The sequence below is a fragment of the Lithobates pipiens genome, unplaced genomic scaffold, assembly GCF_037356315.1.
Source record: "Lithobates pipiens isolate NorthernLeopardFrog02 unplaced genomic scaffold, aLitPip1_a1.2 Scaffold_18, whole genome shotgun sequence".
NCBI lineage: Eukaryota > Metazoa > Chordata > Amphibia > Anura > Ranidae > Lithobates > Lithobates pipiens.
In genome coordinates, this window is record NW_027507758.1 from 401,038,287 (window position 1) to 401,060,690 (window position 22,404).

The window sequence follows — 22,404 nt, forward strand, 5'->3', positions numbered from 1 at the left end:
TTCTCAAAATCTTCTCAGGATATTATGTACTGTAGATGATGATATAATTAAAGTCTTTGCAATTTTACATTGAGGAACATTATTCTAAAATTGTTCAACAATTTCCACACGCAGCTTTTCACAGATCGGTGAACCTCTGCAACACTCCGACTCTCCAAGATGCCCTTTTTATACCCAATCATGTTAGTACCACCTACTTTGCCAGGTTTTGTTTGAGACAGGTTGCTGCCATCAATTTCAAAAATTACCTTTTTTTGTCCTTAAGATTGTAAATGTTCTCAGTTTAAACATTTGATATATATATATTTTTCTCTATTGCAAATTAAACATGGGTTTATGAGATCTGCAGATCGTTGCATTCTGTTATGTGGATTTTACACAGTGTCCCAACTTTTCCGGACTAGGGGTTGTAAATATCTTGTACTTTATATATAACTGAACTTGGATTTTTCAGCACAATCATAAAAGTATTTATCTGCTATTACTCATCTAGTTTAGTATCTATGCACAGTTTTAACAGGACTAGGGCCAGCAAATGCAGTTACAAACATACATGAAATGAGGCATAGCATTATGGTCAGTAAAAATAGGACGGCGATTTTTAAATATATATGTGATCTCATAACAGGGTAATTCATATTGGACATCATGCAGTGTTTAGATGATCAAACACAGTCAAAGCTACAACAGAACGGTTTAAAATCAAGAACCTTTATATTTTCGAACGGCTGAGTCGAAGATGAAATCTAATTTCATTAGGGAATCTTTAGCCATACCTAGAGAAAACTGAGAAAAATTCCAGGATTTATATGCTCTAACTCAGAGTGGCAATTGCAGTGAAAGGTGGTTCTATCACTAACATGCCTCTATCATAGGGCAACAAAGCCCAAACAATGTACTGTATTCTATGAAGAAGCAGCCTTGCCCCCAAAAAACAAGAGTACAGGCCCCCCCCCTCATCCTTTCCACACATACGGCAAAGGTATTCTGTAGTCTTTAGAAAAGAAACGGGAAAGCTGATGACATTGTTTGACAAACAAATATAAAAGCATTCTGGATTTTGCCAGGATTAACTGGTATGTTTTTGAACTTGCACAAAACCAGTAACACAATTCACTATCCACTTGCCAGGCCTCAGCAGGGTCAGGTGGGGATACGGAAGTCACACCAATCACTATGCAAAGATATACTTTCAGAGAGTTGGTATTTTTAGACTTTAAAATGAAGATACATTACTTCTCCACAGCAGAACGCTTCTGTGATTTACTCTTATAATTTAATGCCATTTTTGCCTCCATTCCAGTGTATACAGCCACTCCTACAAGACAAATGCAAAAGAAAGGATATCATTAGGAATCACATACCATATGTAGCAGGAATCAGGGTTTTACAAACAGCTTTATATGTTGTGCTAACAGTTTAGTGTCAGGTAAAGCCACAAACATAGCAGAATTAAAGCCTGGTTTCAAAGCAGAATGCAGTTTTAAAATCGATAGATGCAACTAATAGAAACAATGTTTACCTTAACCACTTGACCTCCAGAAGATTTACCCCCCTTCATGACCAGGCCCCTTTTTGCGATGCGTTACTTTAACCAATTTAATACAGGGCACTTTCACCCCCTTCCTGCCCAGGCCAATTTTCAGCTTTCAGTGCTGTTACACTTTGAATGAATTATGCGGTCATGCAACACTGTACCCAAATTAATTTTATATAATTTTCTTCACACAAATAGAGCTTTCTTTTGGTGGTAATCACTGCTGGGTTTTTTGATAACAAAAGTTTGAAAAAAAGTTTTGCTTCTGTCAGGAAATTTTTTTAATAAGTAATTTTTCTCCTGCACTGATGTGTGCTGATGAGGCTGCACTGATGGGCGGCACAGAGTGGCATCACTAATATGGGCACTGATGATCAGTGCCCTGATTACCTTTACACATTTTTCCTGTGAGGGGATGCCACTTATCTGCTCTCCTTACCTCTCTCACATCATCAGTGTGAGAGAGGAAAAGCCGATAAATGGAATTTCTTTGTTTACACGTAATCAGCTATGATCGGACACAGTCGATCATATGGGTAAAGAGCCACAACTCTTTGCTGAGATCAGAGTCGTGACCGCGTTCCAGGATCATAGGACGTCATCCCAGAATGAGAGCCGCACCACTCCGCCATTTGTTGGTGGGCCGGCAGGAAGAAGTTAACAAGATAATTACGTAGTCATGCAATGCTGTACCCCAAATAAAAATGTGTCATTTTTTCCCCACAAATAGAGCTGTCTTTTGATGGTATTTAATCACCGCAGCATTTTTTTATTTTTTGAACTATAAAAACGAAAAAAAAGACTGAAAAAAAAAAATCAAATTTCATCATAAATTTAGGCCCAATATGTATTCTGCTACAATGCTTTTGTAGAGGAAAAATCCCAGTAAGCATATATTGATGGGTTTAGGTGATAGTAATGACGGCGATCAGCGACATAGCAGGACTGCAATATTTTGGTGGACAATCGGACACTGACACTTTTGCAGTAACCAGTGACCAGGATACAGCGATCAGTGCTAAAAAGATGCACTATCATTATACTGACACTGGCTGGGAAGGGATTAACCACTTGCTTACAGGGCACTTAAACCCCTCCTATCTAGACCAATTTTCAGCTTTCAGCACTGTCGCACTTTGAATTACAATTGCGCAGTCATACAACACTGTACCCAAATTACATTTTTATCTTTTTTTTTCGTCCCAAATAGAGCTTTCTTTTGGATGCATTTGATCACCTGTGTGATTTTTTTAATTTTTTTTTAAATGTAAAAAGACCGAATTTTTTAATTTTTTAAAATTCTTTTTTATTTTGTTTTAAATTTTATAAAGGGTAATTTTTGTCCGTCATTGATGTACGCTGATGAGGTGGCACTTCTAGGTGGCAATCGATAGGCGGCATTGTTACTGTTAGAAATGAGGCATAATTGCCTCTTCCTTTTCGGGACCGATGTCCCTTTAAGATAAGCCGGTGATTGGCTTTTATTTTCTCCTCCGCTGTCAGCATGAGGAAGAAAAAGCTAATTACCGAGCTTTTGTTTACATCACGTGATCAGCTGTCATTGGCTGACAGCTGATCACATGGTAAGGGGCTGGGACCGGCCCCTTACTCAGATCGGTGATCACCCGAGTCTGTGACTTGGTAATCACAGCGCGCACAGGGAGCGTGCGCAGTGAAAGCCATCATATGAGGGCCTCCCGGAAATTCGTGAAATCGTGCCCGTCATTCGGCCGTAGCGCAGATGCCAGGAGGTTAAACATTTAGGGCGATCAAAGGAATAACTGTGTGCCTATATTTTTGTGTACACTGCTTTTACTAGGAAAAGAGATGGATTTTAGTTCCAGCTTAGCAGGAACACAGAATGCATCCCCCCGCACCACCACCCCCCCCCCCCCCGCCAGTCGAGGTCTGCCTTGTTTACATAGGCAAAGCTCTGTTCTAAGTCTCTGCCTGACAATCGGCAGGTGCTGGTGGACATTAAGTGCCCGAAACCTGCAGATCGACTACCGCTGTGAATAATGACTGCGCATGTGTGCAACATACACACACATACACACTGTATTTATCGGCATATAACACGCACTTTTCCCCCCTGAAAATAAGGGGAAAATCAGGGGTGCGTGTTATACACCGATAGCGTACCTCAGAGGAGGGGGATGAGCGCCGCTGGAATAACTGAGCCATCATGTCTAGTTCATGAGCGCCGCTGCAATCACAGAACCGTCATGTCTTGTTTACTCTACTCTGACAACACACACACATCCCACCTCCACCACCGGCATTGGACCAGTGTTCTGTGAATCACAGGAGCTGGTCCAAATAGCGATGGTGGAGACGGGACGCGTTTGTGTGTGTGCGTGTGAGAGCCGAGTACTGTAAATAGAAGAGGACAGCTCGGTGATCGCGATGGCACTCACCCCCCTCCTGATTTCCTGCACTGCAAGAGAAATGACGAGGCTGCAGATGGGCATCAGGCTGCATTGGATGGGCACAGAGGCTGCAGATGGGCACTAATCAGGCTGCATTGATGTAATTTTTGCCTGAATTCGGACCTGAAATAAACCAAAAGACGCACAGGACTCCTGTGCAATTCGTACTGGAGCCGCTCCGGAGATCTGTGAACCGGCTCCATAGAGAGCCGGCCATAATCTGTTGAACCCCAATCCAATTTGCAATAGTGTAAACCCAGCCTTAAACTACACTGTGCTGATTGACAAAGCAACCAACCAACAAATATCCTGTGATATACAAGAGTGTATAAGCAGAGCTCCTACTGCATCATGGGAGCTGAACTTCATTTCTCTGTTCAGGGCAGCTCAACTAGAACATGACGAAGAGGAAAAAAATCGAAACAAGCAGGAGCAAAGATTCAAACCCCTATGCAGTATGTGTGAATGACAAGACTTCATAAACACTTGTTAAAAAAAAAAATGAAAGACAGAATTAAAAAAAAATTTCAATTTTGTCATAAAATTTTGCAAACAGGTCATTTTTCTCCATCGATGTACGCTGATGAGGCGGCAGTGATGGGCACTGAAGTGTGGCAATAATGGGCACTGATTGCTTACACTGATAGGTGGCACTGATAGGTGGCACTGATAGGTGGCACTGATAGGTGGCACTGATAGGTGGCACTGATAGGTGGCACTGATAGGTGGCACTGATAGGTGGCACTGATAGGTGGCACTGACAGGTGGCAATAACGGGAGGCACTGGCAGGGTTTACTGATTGGCACAGATGAGGTGCCTGTGTTCCTTAATCTTTGGGACCGATGTCCCTTTAACACAAGCCAGTGATCGGCTTTTTTTCTCTTCTGACAGTGGCGGTATGTACAGCTGGGGAGGGGACTATAAAAACAAACTTGCTGCTCTGCCCCACATGGCACACAAAATATCTTAAATGGCACAGTTCCCATGCTACCATTTAAAAAAATGTAGTAATTTAATTGATGATCTGGAAGGAAACACTACCAACGGTGACTCTTGAAGGACAGACAAGGCAAAAACATCCACACACAAAAAGGAGCAATAAACTACCAAAGAGAAAAAAGTAAAAATATATAAAAATGATAAATGTACCAAAAATTTCTTTTGTATTTTTCAACCTTGCTCCCCGAAGTAAAAGGTTTTCTGGTCCAAGAGGTCTGAGGAAAGAAAAAGGAATAATGAGTTTTGTAGAAGAGTCAAACAATTAAAAAAAAAATTTAAAAAAATAATGAAATTCAAGAATGCAGAATCCTACAACTTATTCTTATAGCCAGAGGCGTAGCTTGAAGCTTGTGGACCCCAATGCAAAGTTGACCTAGGGCCTCCTCACTGCCACCGCATGTCAAGATACTCATACCACACACCAAGATACTCCAATTGGCTAAAGAGTTATATCAGATCTTTAGTTACATATATTTACAATAAAATCATCATTAGTTAACACAAATACAACATTACCTTTAAAATTCCTGCTAAATCTAAAAGATAAAAATGTATTGAGGTAAAAAATAAAGCTTTGTATGTGAATGAGGTCTTGGTGCTCATTAACATTGGTGCTGTGGCCTGTACAGTGCAAACCAATTTATTTATATTTTTTTAATGTGGTTGGAGCTGTGTGCAGGCAGCCTATGTTATGCTATGGGGTGGAGAAGGCGCTGGAAGTGGTGTAGATACCCGCGGGTGGCTCAGGTATCTATTCCCAGAAGTGGGAGCAAAATACTTGTATTAGACAGGTATCCTCTTCAGCCTCCCCCCTGTAAGGTGTCAAATGTGACACCGGGGGGTGACCAGAAAAAGCGGAAGTTCCATTTTTGGTTGGAACTCCGCTTTTATTTTTACCTTTCAATGCAAACACTATTTTATACCAAACTACTTCATAGGCTGTTCTAGAACAAAAATTAAACTGAGTTTACCTTACAATATCTTCTGAATGTTGTTGTATAGTTATCCTTCCAACAAACCTAAGTGAAACATTTTAATAATTGAAGACAAAGAAAATATGTTTAGTGCAACCCATGAATTCACTAGCTGCTGTTAATAAGGAAAAGCATAAAAGTATATACACTTATTTCTAAACAATAAGTGTTAAAAAAGTGTGTGTGTGTGTGTGTGTGTATGTGTGTGTGTATGTGTATATATATATATATATATATATATATATATATATATATATATATATATCTATCATACACACACATACATACACACACACATATTTAGGGCTTGACAAATTTGTTGAAAACTCTTATGAGCAACAAGCACACCTTTAATACATACAATTTCAAACCCTTCATTGTATCCCACAACTTAGCTAAGAGGTGTGGATCTACTAAATGGAGAAAGGCTGTTTTATGCAAAGTGAATGTTCACCTAGCTTGGCGAATAAGGAGAAATTTTGTTTACTTCAAATCACAAAAATTACATGGAAGAAAAACCCGTTTTTTTACCCTTGCATGCGATTTCTTACTCAACGTGAACACAGCTTTACCGTATTTACATAGCCAAGAGAACATTCTCTTTGAAAAGCAAATATACACTTTCAAACATGAACATTTACTTTACTATATGAACAGTTTTTGTTCCTTTAGTAACGCTTAATGAAAAGGAGTGCTTTTCTTTATATTTTATTCCCTATATATTTCATAAAATTATATTACATTATACAGTAATGAAAAACATGAACTGAAAATCCTAGCAGGCACAGCAAAAAATAAAAAGCTATGAAAATATCTCAAGCTAGAACATATATTGCCATTGACACTCCTGTGGCATTCAGATAATGACAACATCATGCACGGAGACTCCAATGTGTTTTCGGTACAGGACAGAATTGTGTTCGCTCGACAAAGAATTATAATGAAACATACAGCATACAAGAGCACAGAATTTCGCTAAGAACTGAGCCTATTCATACATGATGGTCATCACAAACACTAACTGTGCTCTTTTCCCATGCCCCATCCATCTGATAGGTGCCCTTTGTTTACAGTTAATCAAGATGCAAGTCCAGAGGGGTTCTTATGCTCATCTCCTTGACCTGAGATGTACACCGCAACTTACAATATCAAACGTGGACAGACATTTGGATCAATGCCAGCTACACTTAGTCTTGAGATAAAATACCTGTAAAGGTCCGCCTCTGGCTGGTGACATTCTATGACTGCGATTAAGGAGTCCAGATTAACTACAGACTGCAATACTGCTGTTTCCGGAACGGCAAAGTGTGTCTGAAAAGAGATTTAAAGCATTCATGGTAAAAACATCTGCACTGGGTTTTTAAAGCAGGGGAGCAGCAGAGATCACCACAAGGCCCAAAACCCAAACCCATAAATTCCAGCTAAGCCTTAGGCCTCATGCACACAGGACATTATACAACTGCTAGTAGCATTAGCTGTAGAATCTGTTTTTTCAGTGTTTTTGCAGCAGCATTTTTTTTATTGCTTTTTTTTAGTTTTTAGGCAAAACTATACTCACAAAAGCTTATGGCTCAAAAACGCTGATAAATGAATAGAGGCTTTTAGCATTTAAGCTTTTTTCAGAGTTAGACTGTTTTTACAGCTGAAAAACTCCTCTTAAAACCCTCTAGTTCTGGGATTTTTTCCAGCCAGAAAACATCCCATGTGCATGGACACATAGGATAACATGCTGGAGAGTTTACTGGCTGTGAAAAAACACACTGAAGCCAAAAACAGCAGCTGTAAAAAAGTCCAGTGTACATGAGACCTTACAGTTGTTAGCTGACAGGGAATGCTAGGACAAAAAAAGAAACCTGCAATGACAGGAATACGCTCCTGCAACTGTTGGATGCCTGGTTGTAAAACCAACCCATTGGTATTTTACTGTATTATGAATGTTCAGCAACAAGAGGAGCCAGAACTCTCATCTTATACTTGTTTAGGGATAGTGACTTACACAGGACAGGCAGTCAATGTGTCAATGGAAACCTAAGTGTTTAGTAGTAAAGGTTTCCATTATGGTAAGAAGTTGAATAGGAAAGGATGTGTATGACTGCTACAAAGCCATTTAGAGGAAAATACATTCATCTCATCATCAAGGCCAGGCCTACTCCAGGAAAATCAATAAAAAAGGAAAATACCCTCACAGTGAGGAGGCACCCACAGGGGTACAGGATGAGGCTGCATTACTTAATGAACTCCCTACTCTGGGCCAGATCCAGCACTGTCCTATTCTGCCCAAAGCCCTTGTCTGATGGCAGCCCCTCTGCCTCTTCATGTGCCAGGCAGGGTTATCAACCCTGTAACATACGCGGTGGAGGCGAGGACGAGTGTGCGACTGCAGCCTAGAGCAAGTGAGAGAGGAGGCTGTGGGTGGCCCTGTTGGAGTAAAGGGGGGGGGGGGGAAAGCAAGTAATGCAGCCTCTTCTTGAATTCTTATACGGTTTAGGAGATATTTACAAAAAGACAGCCACCCCCGTCTATGGCGCATACGCCATAGACAGCGGCGCGCAGGCCGCAGATCATGGCGGCTCCAGTGAATCACAGCGCCGGGGCAGCGAGACCCAGAAGTCACGCCGGGATACATGGCAGTGGCGAACATGAAGACAGAGGACCGCTTCGGGGGCTTCGTTTTCAGGTAAGCCATTCATAATGAGCTAGTATGCTATGCATACTAACTCATTATGCCTTTGCCTTGCAGGTTGCATTTATTTTATTTTTTTTAACTGCCTTTACTTCCTCTTTAACAAGCATTCACTCTTGTAGTGTGATGGGCCCAACTGCAACTCTACTAAAGTGGGTGTAAAGGCTGAAGTCTACAGCCCCCCCCCCCCCCCCAATAACTTACCCAAGCCTGATCTTGATGTGCACAAGAGCAGTGGCTCTCCAGGGTCTCTCTCTCCTCAATGGCTGAGATGCAGCAGCAAGAGCCATTGGCTCCCACTATCAATCACAGCTAGTGAGGAGGCAGAAGGGCTGAGCGGAGCTCTCTGTCTTATGGACCGGTTCGGGAGTGAGCACGCAGGAGTGCTCCAGAGCATTGGCAGGGGATCCGAGCCAACCATACTACAAAGCTTCCCATAATGCAAAAGATGCACAGACCAAAATTATCCACTCAAGATAAATTTCATTATTATGCAGATGTAGACCTTTTCTTGACTTTATCCATTTTATAAAAAGCTCTAATCAAAATATTTTTTTTTCTTGCAGAGAAGGATTGAATGGTATTTTTTTTATTGTATTAGATTAACCACCTCAATACAAGGCACTTAAAGCGGGGTTCCATGCTAAAGTGGAACTTCCACTCATCGGAACCCTCCCCCCCTCTGGTGTCACAATTGGCACCTTTCAGGGAGGAGGGGGTGCAGATACCTGTCTAAGACAGGTATTTGCACCCACTCTCGGGCAAGTCTATGCTTCTTCCTGTTCCTGCGCGCTGTCTGCGCAGTAGAGAACCGGGAAGTAAAGCCGCAACGCTTCACTTCCCGATTTCCTCATCTGGAATGGTGGCGGCAACCGCCGAGAGATTGATCGGCCTCGGCTGCCGACATCGCTGGATCCTGGGACAGATGAGTGTCCATTTATTAAAAGTCAGCAGCTGCAGTATGTGGTTAAGTGGTTAATGCACAATAGCTGGATACAGAACATGCCAATATGCAAAATAGGAGAAATTGCCATATCTCAAGCCATAATTAAACCCTAATTAAACCGTTAGCATAAGGGTTGCAGACTGGATACTAAGGAAGGAATCTCTGTTTAATAATTCATTATTTCCCCGGGCCTACACTCCTCTCAATTTGTGTGGTGGTTAAATAAGTGTCTATATCGCATTGGACAATTTTATGATCACAAGGGCACCCCACTACATACTTTGTGCAACAATTGGAGATGCCTCCCACTGTAAGCTTTCGACAATATAGGATTTCAACAAATCAATTTCCTGCGTACTCTGCAGGAAAAGGAGCTTGGATCTTCCTACAGATGTATGCAGGGCACTTTACACCGTGGATGCATCTCCACGTTATACAAATTATTTCTTCCTCTACTAAACTGTCCTATCAATTAGCACAGCTTTGAGGAGGCCAGTGGTTGAACTAGCCCTATTGAAGCGCAAATTAACCTGGATTATGCTTCACGAAAAGACTGAGTGTTCTACGGGATAAACAAAGAATTTTGGACAAGGTCTGGAGACCCTGGTTTTCTTATTTACAGGTCCCAAACACCTTAAAGTGGATGCATTATTGAATGGCACAATATTCCTGGATGGACAATTTCTCTTTTTCTCCCCCCCCCTTCCATTAATCTTTCTTATTTGTCCCCGCTTTTTGTTTTTAAGTGTGTCTTGATAGTGCACTATGGCTAACCTGGTCTAGAAATGTAAAGTACCCCTGTGTTGAGGTACTTAGAGACGATACACAGTGAGAATGGCTTCTATACATTGGACCTTTATGAGCAACGATCTATACTGTCACAGTTTTGTATTTTGCTATCACTTGTTTATTGGCTCTTTCCCTATTAACAAGCTGGATTTGCCAATGATTAAGCATTTCCATTTAGTCAAGGAAGATATATAGTGGTTGCATATATTGTGCCAGATGTTATTTTGATTACCCTCTTGTATGTTGCTGAAGCAGTTATGCCATAGATTTGGCTTTGTATATTATACTAACTTGCTTATGAAAACTAATACAAACTATTGAAACATAATTTATGGAAACCTATACTGTAGTAGATTGAGGAAGACAGCCATGTGGTCTGCCCCTTAAAATTCTCTACCCTCAGTGTAAGTTTAGTCAAAATCTGCACCACACAAAATGGCCCCAACAGCAGAAACGTGGAGGCTGACATGATCTGTATTTCTCCTTGGTGTTCACATAAAAGCACAATCCTTTTTTTGAAATATACCACAAGTTAACAAGATTCATGGACTACTGAAGTCTACCACTTTCCATATACCAGGTTTCCAATTCTCAATGTCCGCTAAACAAATAACCCATATGAAGAAATGTAAAAATATATTCTGCAGTGACAGAAACCAACAATATTTGGCATCTCCCCTTTGTTTAGCCAAGATTAGCAAGGAGCTCTTAGTAGCAAAGGAACTCCCCTGCAGAGACTGCCATCCTCTCCCTGTTCTTCTCTCCTCTGGCAAGCAATTTAGCATTAGAAGTTGACAGATCTAGACACAGGTTGCCGCTTTACCTGTCTCGGTAATAGTCTGTTGATAGGATAGTATCAAACTATTAAACTCTAAGAACATATTACTTTTATAATTTTATTCAAAAGCGGCAATGCCACTCAGCAGTGCACTGCTGTGCCATTCAACTCACACACAAATACAGTGGTGCTGAAGGATCTGTGCTGAAGCACACAGCAAATAATGTGCTGCTGTGTGTGGCATACAGTAATGCACATCAGAGCTTTAGTCATCTACAGATATGTTCTGACCCTGCAGCCACAAGTAGGATTGCTGGCTGTGGTGACAAATTAATGCATTTTTTTTTTGTGAAGATCCATCAACTTAAAAGTAGACAGCAGACCATGTATGGACAACATAAGCATGCTGCCTCTTCAGCCACAGACAAGGTATATTGGGACTCAAGCTCACAAGTAGTAGGCTGTGTATGCTACATTGCTAGGTGAGACACTGATGCAGCAGGGGATGCCAATCACATACTTTGAGATTTGTTTCTCCATCCAGACTTGCTGTCGTCACATGGCATGAACCATTCGCTCTGTCTGAAGATAGCAGCACCAAATCAACAGGAAAGGTCTCATCTTTGGCTACTCTAACAATATCACCTACCTAAAAGAAAAGAAAAGAAAAAAAAAACATTAAAACAAGCAAGCTTCATAAAGATCACACTCTTTGTGCTACCTAACCCCATTACTCAAAGCGATATACACATACCCTGATATTTTTTGATCTAGTCTTAACAAGGCCTCCACTGCGAACAACATAAACTGGGGCTCCATTAACTTCATTGTCTGCTTTGTGTCGCAGCCAGTCTTCATAGCCCTGAAAATACAGCAGAAGTCGTCCTGTGAGGATTTTGTCAAAACAAGCTACTGTGCATATCACACTAAGCTCTCATGTGGTTTCTAGGACAAGGTAACACAGGAAGCCAAGAACATGAATTAGGATAAATCATCATGTAAGAAGAGGTCATAAATTGCTTTTCAGACAATAATTTGCAGTTTTAGGTTTTCTACTTTGTTGGATTTATCGAATCCCTTTTTGAACTTCTCAATAACTAAAAAAGAACTCCGCTTTAAATGCTTCATCTTTACTGCAACTATAGAAACCGTTTGAAATGTATTTAGTCTTGCATTCACTTTTCTGTTACAGCAGTTGTGCTGGGTCTCTTAATATGACTGTGCAGTCCAATAGCCATCAGAGGTAGACCCACGGCATTAAAGTATTTGTAAAGTCACTTTACATGTATCCCATGCAGATATGCTGCCATTAATGAAAGTGTGTTTGCTAGAAATGAACACGGGAAATACCTTTTCTGACACTACAGCTGTGTGATCATATGATCCACCTGTGCTGGCCAGCCTCGATCTTTCCAGAGAAGTGGGAGGGGCCAAGATTATCCTCCTCTGGCCGGCTGATGTCACAGGGTAATCTCCGCCCCATCTGCTTCTCTCCATAGAGGGGAATGTGATTGCATGGCTGCAGTGTCAGAAAATGTATTTCCCCTATTCATTTCTAACACTTACACTTTCATTAATGGCAGCATATCTGGGATTCCTTTCCTATGTGCTGCATTATGCAGCTCAATAGAGGCTGGAGGGGTGGGGAGTATAGCAATCTCATGATCAGAGTGAGGGAGGGGGGAGAGACGGTCAGATGAGAGAGCAGGGCTGAGGATGACGAGACATGTAAACTGACCATTGTAGTCTGGGCTCAGCAGCCATGATTATCGTGGTCAGCAGAGGGACTCAGGAACTGGCAGGATCAACCAGGTTTATTACCAGTTAGGAAGAGAAGAATTGCACAGCACAAGCACTGTGCTGTTATTCGTGCCTTAAAGGAACAGGACATTCGTTTTTTTTTTTTGTTTGTTTTTTTAGGTTTACAAACAAACACTTTAAAGTACACCTGGCCAGCATTCAGCCACACAAATGGGTTGGGTGGATGAATGGACCCCCTACCCCCAGGAGCCTGCAAAACATTGCAACCATGATTAGTGCACAGTGAGGGCAATGCATAGGCAGTTGCAGATGATTCCTCCAGTCCAAGGTCCATATGGACCTACAGAGCGTTGGTTATGGAGCTGAAAGAAGTAATCGCAGAACTGCGAGTGTGGCAACATCACTACACTTGCGTGACCTAAATATCTAAGAGTCCCTCAGCTCCAGTGGCACAGGGAACTTTTAGTATTTAGCCTGCAGGGAGAACAACCCCCCAATTTAGGTAAGGGAGGGAAGAGCAAGGCTGCTAAATGTGACCATGTTTCATGTTACAACCTAAATATGGGTGTTAGACTATTGTCAGAAAGGTGGAATTAGCTTTTGATATTTCCTGCATGTAAATGAGCAGGCAGTTCAAGCACAGCAGCATTTTGTCAGATACATTTTTAAGTAAATCAGGAGAAAACCTGTGAATCGCTATGCTAGCTCTGACTAAGCAGCAATAAAGAACTGTGGTTGCTCTTCATTGTGACTTGCAGCTGTAACATATTCCACGTGTAGTTCTAACTCAACAGCTGTCCAACTTTGTGTCTCACTAATGCTGGATAGTGCAGAAAAATTATAGTAGTGACATTTTTCCATAGTTCCATTTAATGACCACTTTCTTTCTCCAATAAAACTGTCAAATGTGTTAAAGCAGGCTCTCATACATAACTATTTCATCCGCTGCAAAAGAAAGATTAGCAGTGTGGGGTAATGAATAAACCTGTACTTTTTTTAGGTTACTTATGCAATACCTGTTTAATAGCAGTCACTGTAATTACAAAAAATAATGGAAGTCCGCTTGTTACTGGACTTGTTGGAGTATCGATCATAAGCTGCAAAAAAGTAAAAAATAAATAAAAACCGTTAAATCATACAGGAGATTTATACTATTCTCAGAAGAAACATTTAAAATGAAAAACTTTATAAAGGTCTTGCAGATGCCTTTAGGAAGACCCACCAAGCAAGTTACATCTGTGCTTCCAAATGCCAGTCGTTCTTACTTTATAATGATCTGAAGAGACCATTGATACCAATGAGCGATACCCTCGTTGCAAAAACTACTATTTTCACACACTTGCACAGACAATTTCCTAAGCTTTTTGTGCACCTTCTAACAAATACATATTCTGAAATGTATACAGATATTCTGCATATGATGTAACAGGATGTAACACAAATGCAGTGAAAACCATATTTCAAATTCATAAAATCTCAGTACTGGAAACTCCCGCAACAAAAATTTGTTTTTTTCCTTAATTTGTGCCAAAAAACAAGACCGAACTTCACTGGCTCTTAATGAAGGGGCTCCTCTATTTATTTTGTTTCTTTATAAGGTGCCCATTGTATTGAGATATATGGCACTGTAACATTAGAGCGGAACTTTAGCCATAACAGTTTGATAGCAATTAATTCTCTAACAAAAGAACTAAAATTAGTGTGTGCAGTAAACTGCCTCCAGCATTGCTCCTGTCTCATCTTGCTAAAGGCTGCCATTTTGTTGAAGCCTAGAGAAGTCAGTTCCTTATTGGAAACCCTCCCCTTTCTTTAGTCTCAAAAACGAACTGTCACTTTCACCAATTAAAATACAACCAATTGCAGCTTGAATTGTCTATGTCTTGGCTCAACTAGGGCCAGTTCACAGCACAGAAATGCAGTCTAAATGTGTTCTGGATGTTTTTTTGCATGCAGGTTTTTGATGTGTTCCGGTGTGTTTTTCATGCAGTCCGTTTCCTGCAATGCTTTCTGGTGTGTTTTTCATGCATTTAAATGTGTTCTGGTGCAGATTGCCTCGTTCCAGTGCAGTTCTTGGATTCATTCGATGATGATGATGATGTCACATGTTGTGCGGTGGGCGTTTCAAGCCTCTTAGTAGAGGCTCAATGTGGCTTACACCATTACTACATGTAAGTGCAATAGAAACGGGTTTATAATCAACATTTTTTACCACTTGAGTTCCAGAAGATTTTACCCCCTTCATGACCAGGCCCTTATTGGCTTTTTAGCACTGCACAGTCATTAACCGTAACCAAATGAAATTTATATAATTTTTTTCACACATACCCTGGCAGAATTTATGATTTCATGGCCATTTTTCACAGAGAATATAAATAACACAAAAAGTTTGCTTTCACTCATGGTTAGTATTTGGGTGGAGCCATTTATTATCAATCAACTGCGTTTACTCTTTTTAAATCATAATGGCAATGTAAACTTCCCAAATGACCCCGATCAAAAGTTTACATACCCCAATTCTTAATACCATGTATTGTCCCCTTTAACATCAATGACAGCTTGAAGTCTTTTGTGGTACTTGTGGATGAGGCTCCTTATCTTCTCAGGTAAAGCTGCCCATTCCTCTTGGCACAATGCCTCCAGTTCCTGTAAATTCTTGGGCTGTCTTGCATGAACTGCATGTTTGAGATCTCCCCAGAGTAGATCAATGATATTGAGGTCAGGAGACCGAGATGGCCACTCCAGAACCTTTACTTTATTCTGCTGTAGCCAATGACAGGTCGACTTGGCCTTGTGTTTTGGATCATTGTCATGTTGGAATGTCAAAGTATGTACCATGCGCAGCTTCCTGGCTGGTGGATGCAAATGTTCCTCCAGTATTTTTTGATAACAAACTGCATTCATTTTGCCAACAATTTTGACCAAATTTCCTGTGCCTTTGTAGCGCACATCCCCAAAAGATCAGCGATCCACCTCCATAACTTTCAGCATAGGCCTTGTTGACTCCTCTCCAAATGTAGCATTATAATTGTGGCCAAAAAGCTAAATTTTGGTCCCATCACCTCAAATAACTTTGTGCCAGAAGGTTTTGAGGCTTGTCTCTGTGCTGTTTGGTGTATTGCAAGTGGGACACTTTGTGGCATTTGCGTAGCAATGGCTTTCTTCTGGTGACTCGACTATGCAGCCCATATTTCTTTAAGTGCCTCCTTATTGTGCATCTTGAAACAACCACACCACATGTTTTCAGAGAGTCCTGTATTTCACCTGAAGTTATTAGTAGGTTTTTCTTTGCATCCTGAACAAATTTTCCTGGCAGTTGTGGCTGAAATCTTAGTGGGTCTACCTGACCGTGGTTTGGTTTCAACAGAACCCCTCATTTTCCACTTCTTGATTAGAGTCTGAACACCGCTGATTGGCATTCTCAATTCCTTGGAGATATTTTCATATCCCTTTTCTTTGTTTTATACAGTTCAACTACCTTTTCCCCACAGATCCTTTGACAATTCTTTTGCTTTCCTCAATGACTCAGAATCCAGAAACGCCAGTGGAGCACTGGATGAAAGATGCAAGGGTCTGTCAGGAGTCCAGAAACACATTGACCTTTTATACACACACTAATTACAAGCAAACAGATCACAGGTGAGGATGGTTACCTTATCCACTGGGGCGTTTTTCAGGCACTTTAGCATTAAAAAAAGCGCCTGTAAAGCTCTGCAAAGAAGTTGCTTGCAGGACTTTTTTTTTTACACCCTGCCAGTGCAGCACCTCAGTGTGAAAACTCTCGGGCTTTCACATTGGGATTGCATGAGGCTTCTTTCAGGCACCTTTTAAACGCTAAAGCGCCTGAAAAACACCCCAGTGTAAAAGGGGTCTAATAGCCATTCAAACACCTCTGTGTCAACTTGTATGCATGTTATAAGGCCAAAATCACCAGGGTATGTAAACTTTTGATCAGGGTAATTTGGGTAGTTTCTGTTGTCATTATGATTTAAAAAGAGTAAAACACAGTTGATTGATAATAAATGGCTTCACCCAAACAATTACCATAAGTAAAACATTTTTTGTGTTATCATTCATAGTCTCTGAAAAATGGCCAAGAAATCATAAATTCTGCCAGGGTATGCAAACTAATGAGCACAACTGTATAGAGCTTTCTTTTGGTGATGTTTGATCACAACTGGGTTTTTTATTATATAAAAATGTAAAAAAGCGAAAATTTGGAAATTTAAAAAAACACAATATTTACTTCCTCCAATAAAAAAAATGTAATGTATTTATAAATTTAAGCCAAACTGAATTCTGCCACGTCACAAAAAGTGCATATTAACTGAGCGTGAAAGCTACAAGCTATGAATATATATATATAAATATAGAAATATATATAGAAATTTGTATTTATTTTTTAATACTAGCACTAGTATACTAGTAATGGCAGTGATCAGTGAAGTTGTAGTGGCAATGTGCCACTAACTGGCACTGGGTGGAAACTGAATGACATCACCAGTGACACTAATACAGTGATCAGTAAAAAATACTATACACCGTCACTGTACTAATGACACCGGCTGGGAAGGGGTTAACATCTCAGGGTAATCAAGGGGTTACGTGTGTGCCTAACAAGTGTTAATGTGTGCATTATGTGCTGCTTTTTACTAAAAATCTGTGTGTCCCTTCTCCCTGCTTTGCCCTGAACCCAGAAGCAGGGAGCAACATACAGCTACTTCGCTGTGCTCATAGGAGCCGCCTGTCCACGGTAAAACGCAAGTGGTCCTGAAGTGATTAATAAATGCTACAGAGTGGCAATTTCTCGCTCATTAAATTTTTGTGCTCAGTTAGAAATGCCTTGTCCTTGTGTAAATATCCAGTCCGTATTGCTTTTGGGAAAGAAGTCTAGCACAGTTATGCCTCGCTAACACTGGCATCATGAATCGGCTTTAAGGGCACGTTTTATTTGCTCCCCGAACTAGCAAATGCAGCCCACAATGTAAAAATGGACAGCAGACAGAGCTGCTGACAATTAAAAAAATATGTAGCACAAACACCACTACAAGTGGAGTCTGAGACGCATTGAAAACTTGACAAATTTTTGCATTAAAATCTATAGTAATGTGCCATAAACATGTCTATAGAATTTACGGCACAAGTGTGACTTGTTTACAGTAGGTTTGATAAGAGTTTCTAAAAACCTCAGATGGGATTAAAAAATAAAAACAAACATTCTGGAGGAATACAATATCCTAAAATACATGTGATAGAGGGGATTATAGATTGTACAACAGTCACTTTAATATTAATACTATATAAATACTACACTTAAAAATGTATATAAAAGTATACAAATTCATATAAAATACATTGTAACAGAATCTAGCGAGTCCTTTTCTCAATGTCTAAAGTTATTTCCACTAGTGTTACCCTCCCCTTTAAATCAAAGGACATCACTTGAAGGGCCATCTGGAGTGCGCTGACATGGGCTAAATGCTATAGGCATGTTAGTTTGCGTTAGTATTATTAGCAAGTGTGAACTTATGGAGGATGAATATATTTGCGCTATATATGTTTTAAAAAGCGAACAATCTATATACAACTCATTCTTTTCCACCTTTGTGATTTCCTGACACACTGCCACCTTTATTAACCAGTTCCTGCCCGACCTATGGCCCTGGTGGGAACTTCTCATTGGTCCGTGGGGACATCATATGACTCCCCCCGATCACGCCCCTAGCAGAGCTGCAGAGCAGCGCAATCTGTCACCGGCTGCATCCACCAGACACAGCCGATGACCGATCACTGTACCCATCCTCTACCAGTACCATGTAACCACTGTAACTAATCACAACAGGTCACATGACAGTTGTAAACAATGGATGGCTTCCTTTCAAGCCATCCATTATATACAATTGTGTTGCTAGCTGTGATTGGTGTGATCACATGGTAAAGACTAGGCAAATCACAGCCACCTCTGTACCATGTGATTAGCTCTGGACAATCACAACAAAACAAACTGAATGAATCGATTTCATTCAGTAAAATGCTTGCATAATACAATGAAATTCATTGCTATATGCAAACCTAATGTGTAAAAAAAACAAAAAAAATACAAATACTGATTACTTCACATCAGGACTAATCAATTTTCAAATATACAGCATCTCACAAACGTTGAGTACACCCCTCACATTTTTGTAATTATTTCATCTTTTAATGTGACAACACTGAAGAAATGACACTTTGCCACAATGTAGTAAGTAGTGAGTGTACAGCTTGTATAACAGTGTACATTTGCTCTTCAAAATAACTCAACAACAGCCATTAATGTCTAAACCGCTGGCAACAAAAGTGAGTACACCTCACAAGTGAAAATGTCCAAATTGGGCCCAAAGTGTCAATATTTTGTGTGGCCACCATAATTTTCCAGCAGTGCCCTAACCCTCTTGGGCAATCTACTCTACAATAGCAAGGGCCACTTAAATGATTTAGTAACCAGTCGAGGGCCGCCGTAGGTTGCAGGAGGAAAATGGAGAGGACTGGTTCCTGTATACACCAACCCTGCTGCCCCTCCCGTCCAAGTGTAAAACAATGTGACAGGGAGGCTGCACAGGCACCCTGGAGCAAGGGGTAGGGTCACCACTGCACCAACGGTTGGGGGGTGTGCTAAAAATATGTTAAACATGGGGTTTTACTATCCCCAAACTGCAAATGTCAAAAAGCCCTAACTGTCCTGCATGCCCTAGAAGGCTGCTTTTACATTGATGCGCTGTGGCTTTCCTGCAGGCTGGCTGCACCATAGACTTCTATTATATTTTTCACACGAATATGCACTTTGAGATCTTATGTCTTCAAAAAAAGATATACTCAATTCAATCTTTTAATGCCACATTGCAAAGTATAATCATGCTAAAAGATGGAAAAAATACCATTATTGAATAACTTGTATGTACATACACCCATGGTACGATCATGGCACAACAATATTGTAATCTACTGCTGATTGAACTATGTCACACCCATATCGTTATTAACTTGTTAACCTAAATTGAATCATTTTACTGCTTGAATCATATTCTTATATTGTTCATTCAGAGGTGTATACATTCAGACTTTTGAGAAAGGATCTGCAGGTCTTCTTTCCCCTCACTTAGGCCGCGTACACACGGGCGGACTGTTCGCCCAACTTTGTTCGTCAAACAATCCGACAAACAGTCCGCTCAAAATTTGCATGAACGGACTTGACCACACACGATGAACGAACAGTCCGCTGAAAGCGTGCGCGATGACGTGAACGGCACGTACGACGGGACGAAAAATACGACGTCCAATACACTGCAATGCAACCTTCGCCATGTAAATCCTTTCTGAGCATGCGCGAAACTTAGTTTGTCGAACAAGCCTACACACGAGCGGACTGTCCGCTCAAACCAAGTTTCAGCGGACTGTCTTACGGGAATTCCGAAAAACTTTGTTCGTCAGACTGTCCGCTGAAACTGTCCGCTGAAGCCCACACACGAGCGGACTGTCCGCTGAAACACTGTTCAGCGGACAAAGTTGGGCGAACAGTCCGCCCGTGTGTACGCGGCCTTAGTCTCACAGGCTTCGCTGAGGCAATGGCTCCCACTGCTGCCAATCAAACCCAGTGACGAGGGAATGGGGGGCGGGGCCACGTCCCATTTTCTCTGTCTATAGACACAGACAGTAAGGCCCGAGAAACACACACACACACACACACACACACACCCTCTCTAAGAAAGTGGCTCTCTTTGGAGGCACTCGCCAGAGAGGATGAGCCAGGAGTGGGGGACCCGAGAAGAGGAAGTTTGGAGCCGCTGTAGATTTCCTTTGCACAGAGCAGGTAAGTATAAACATGCCATTTAAAATAAATAAATGCATTTACAATCACTTGAACTTTCCTAAGCATTAGGCCTCTTTCACATGGCCGGGTAGCTGCGCCTGCCAGATTCCTAAAGCAGTCCAGGCTTGAATCTCTCTACTCAACCACAGCTATCTGCTCTGTGCGTGGCTGCATGCACACAGCAGTGGCTGCTAGCACACCACCATTGATTTAAATGGACTGAGCGGCCACTACTGATCACATAACCTGGTAATTCCAGCAGCAAAAAATCTATTTTTGCTGCAGGGATCCGGCGACCACAGCTACCCAGTAGTGTAAAAGTGGCTTTATGACTTTAGTTTACTGCTGTATAAATTCCCGAAGCACATACACAACCAACAATATACAGTCCTATGGGTTAAGTAAACATTTTGAATGCCCATTTCTTATGACGCGTAAAACATTTCTAGCATACTCCCAAAAATCAATTAATGATCTAGTTTTAAAAAAAATACCTTGTGTACAAAACTGCCAACTTACCTGAACAAGAAATATGATGAGAAAGTAGAAATTGGCTATTCTTCTAAATTGTTCAAACAAATTTTTTGGAACAAAATTTAACACAGTGTACTGTAAAGAAAAAACAGGAAATGGCTATAATGCATATACTAAGAAGCAAGCAAACATTACAAATATTGAGGAAAAAAAAAAAACAGCATAAACACCCTTGGTATCTATAAGGCACTGCATTCGGAAAGTATGTGTTTTCTGGCTTCTTCAGGTCACAAATGTTTTACTAAGTTTTTGGTTTGTTAAACGACAAAGTCATAAGCTTACAATTACAGTCAATCTAATTGAAAAGAAAGAAGAAATACAAGACACAAAGAATGAGATACATCAATACAATCAAGAGGTCAATACAGCTTCAGAGGTCTCTGACACATCGGGGTAGTCCAAATCAAGAAAACACATACTCGCATTGGGAATACCTCTTAAAGCAGAACTTCTCTCGATTAACATTTTCCCAGAATCATACTTATCTAGGTGGATGCCGCTTTGGTCCGATGCTGCATCTGTCTCCCGGCCCCTCTGCCCTGAGAACCGAGTTATCAAACATCGCTGATGGCTTGGTTCTCACAGCTCCCCGAGCAGAGAGCTGCTGACTGACCGCTCTGCTCCCCCCACTCGAGCACTGAGCTGTGGAGGGGTGGGATCGGCCATCTCAGTCTCTCAGCGGCTCGCTGAGACAGGCATCTAGCGGATCCAGACTTTGTGACGCAGTGCCTGGACTGATTCCTGTGACGTCAGCAATAGCGGTACCCCTGATGACGTCGGACCTTTGACGAAACGATCGTCGGGTACCCACGCTCACACCCATTGTGCATTTGCGATCGCATTACAAACTCACGTTGATGAGTTTTTTATTTTGTTTAACCTTGCTAGCATTTTCGTTCCTTTTTTTAAACGGTATTTGTATCCTTTTTTCTTATGACTCGGTGGAGTCGTTTTAAGCGCTTTATTTTTTCCGGTTTAAATAAATCCTGTTGAAACTATATCACACGATTTGGCGCATTGTGTTTCTCTATGGTGATACGTCATTTGGAGGCGTGCTGAGAGCATCCGTGCGGATCCAAAGATCACGGGACACCCGAAAGATCGGGACATCTGGTTATCGGGACGTC

At 41.1% G+C, this 22,404-nt stretch overlaps 1 protein-coding gene across 8 annotated transcripts in view; it reads right to left on the minus strand.

The window, feature by feature from the left end:
- ATP11B (ATPase phospholipid transporting 11B (putative)) overlaps positions 1-22,404 on the minus strand; it is a 219,162-nt gene that overhangs the window by 133,054 nt on the left and 63,704 nt on the right. For all 8 annotated transcript variants that reach the window (XM_077487902.1, XM_077487898.1, XM_077487901.1 and 5 more), the window contains exons 3-10: positions 21,263-21,352; positions 13,914-13,994; positions 11,891-11,998; positions 11,657-11,785; positions 7,148-7,251; positions 5,938-5,985; positions 5,117-5,181; positions 1,237-1,318 (exon numbers count right to left, since the gene is read on the minus strand). In XM_077487902.1, coding sequence (XP_077344028.1) covers positions 1,237-1,318; positions 5,117-5,181; positions 5,938-5,985; positions 7,148-7,251; positions 11,657-11,785; positions 11,891-11,998; positions 13,914-13,994; positions 21,263-21,352 — 707 coding nt within the window. The remainder of the gene's footprint in view (positions 1-1,236; positions 1,319-5,116; positions 5,182-5,937; positions 5,986-7,147; positions 7,252-11,656; positions 11,786-11,890; positions 11,999-13,913; positions 13,995-21,262; positions 21,353-22,404) is intronic.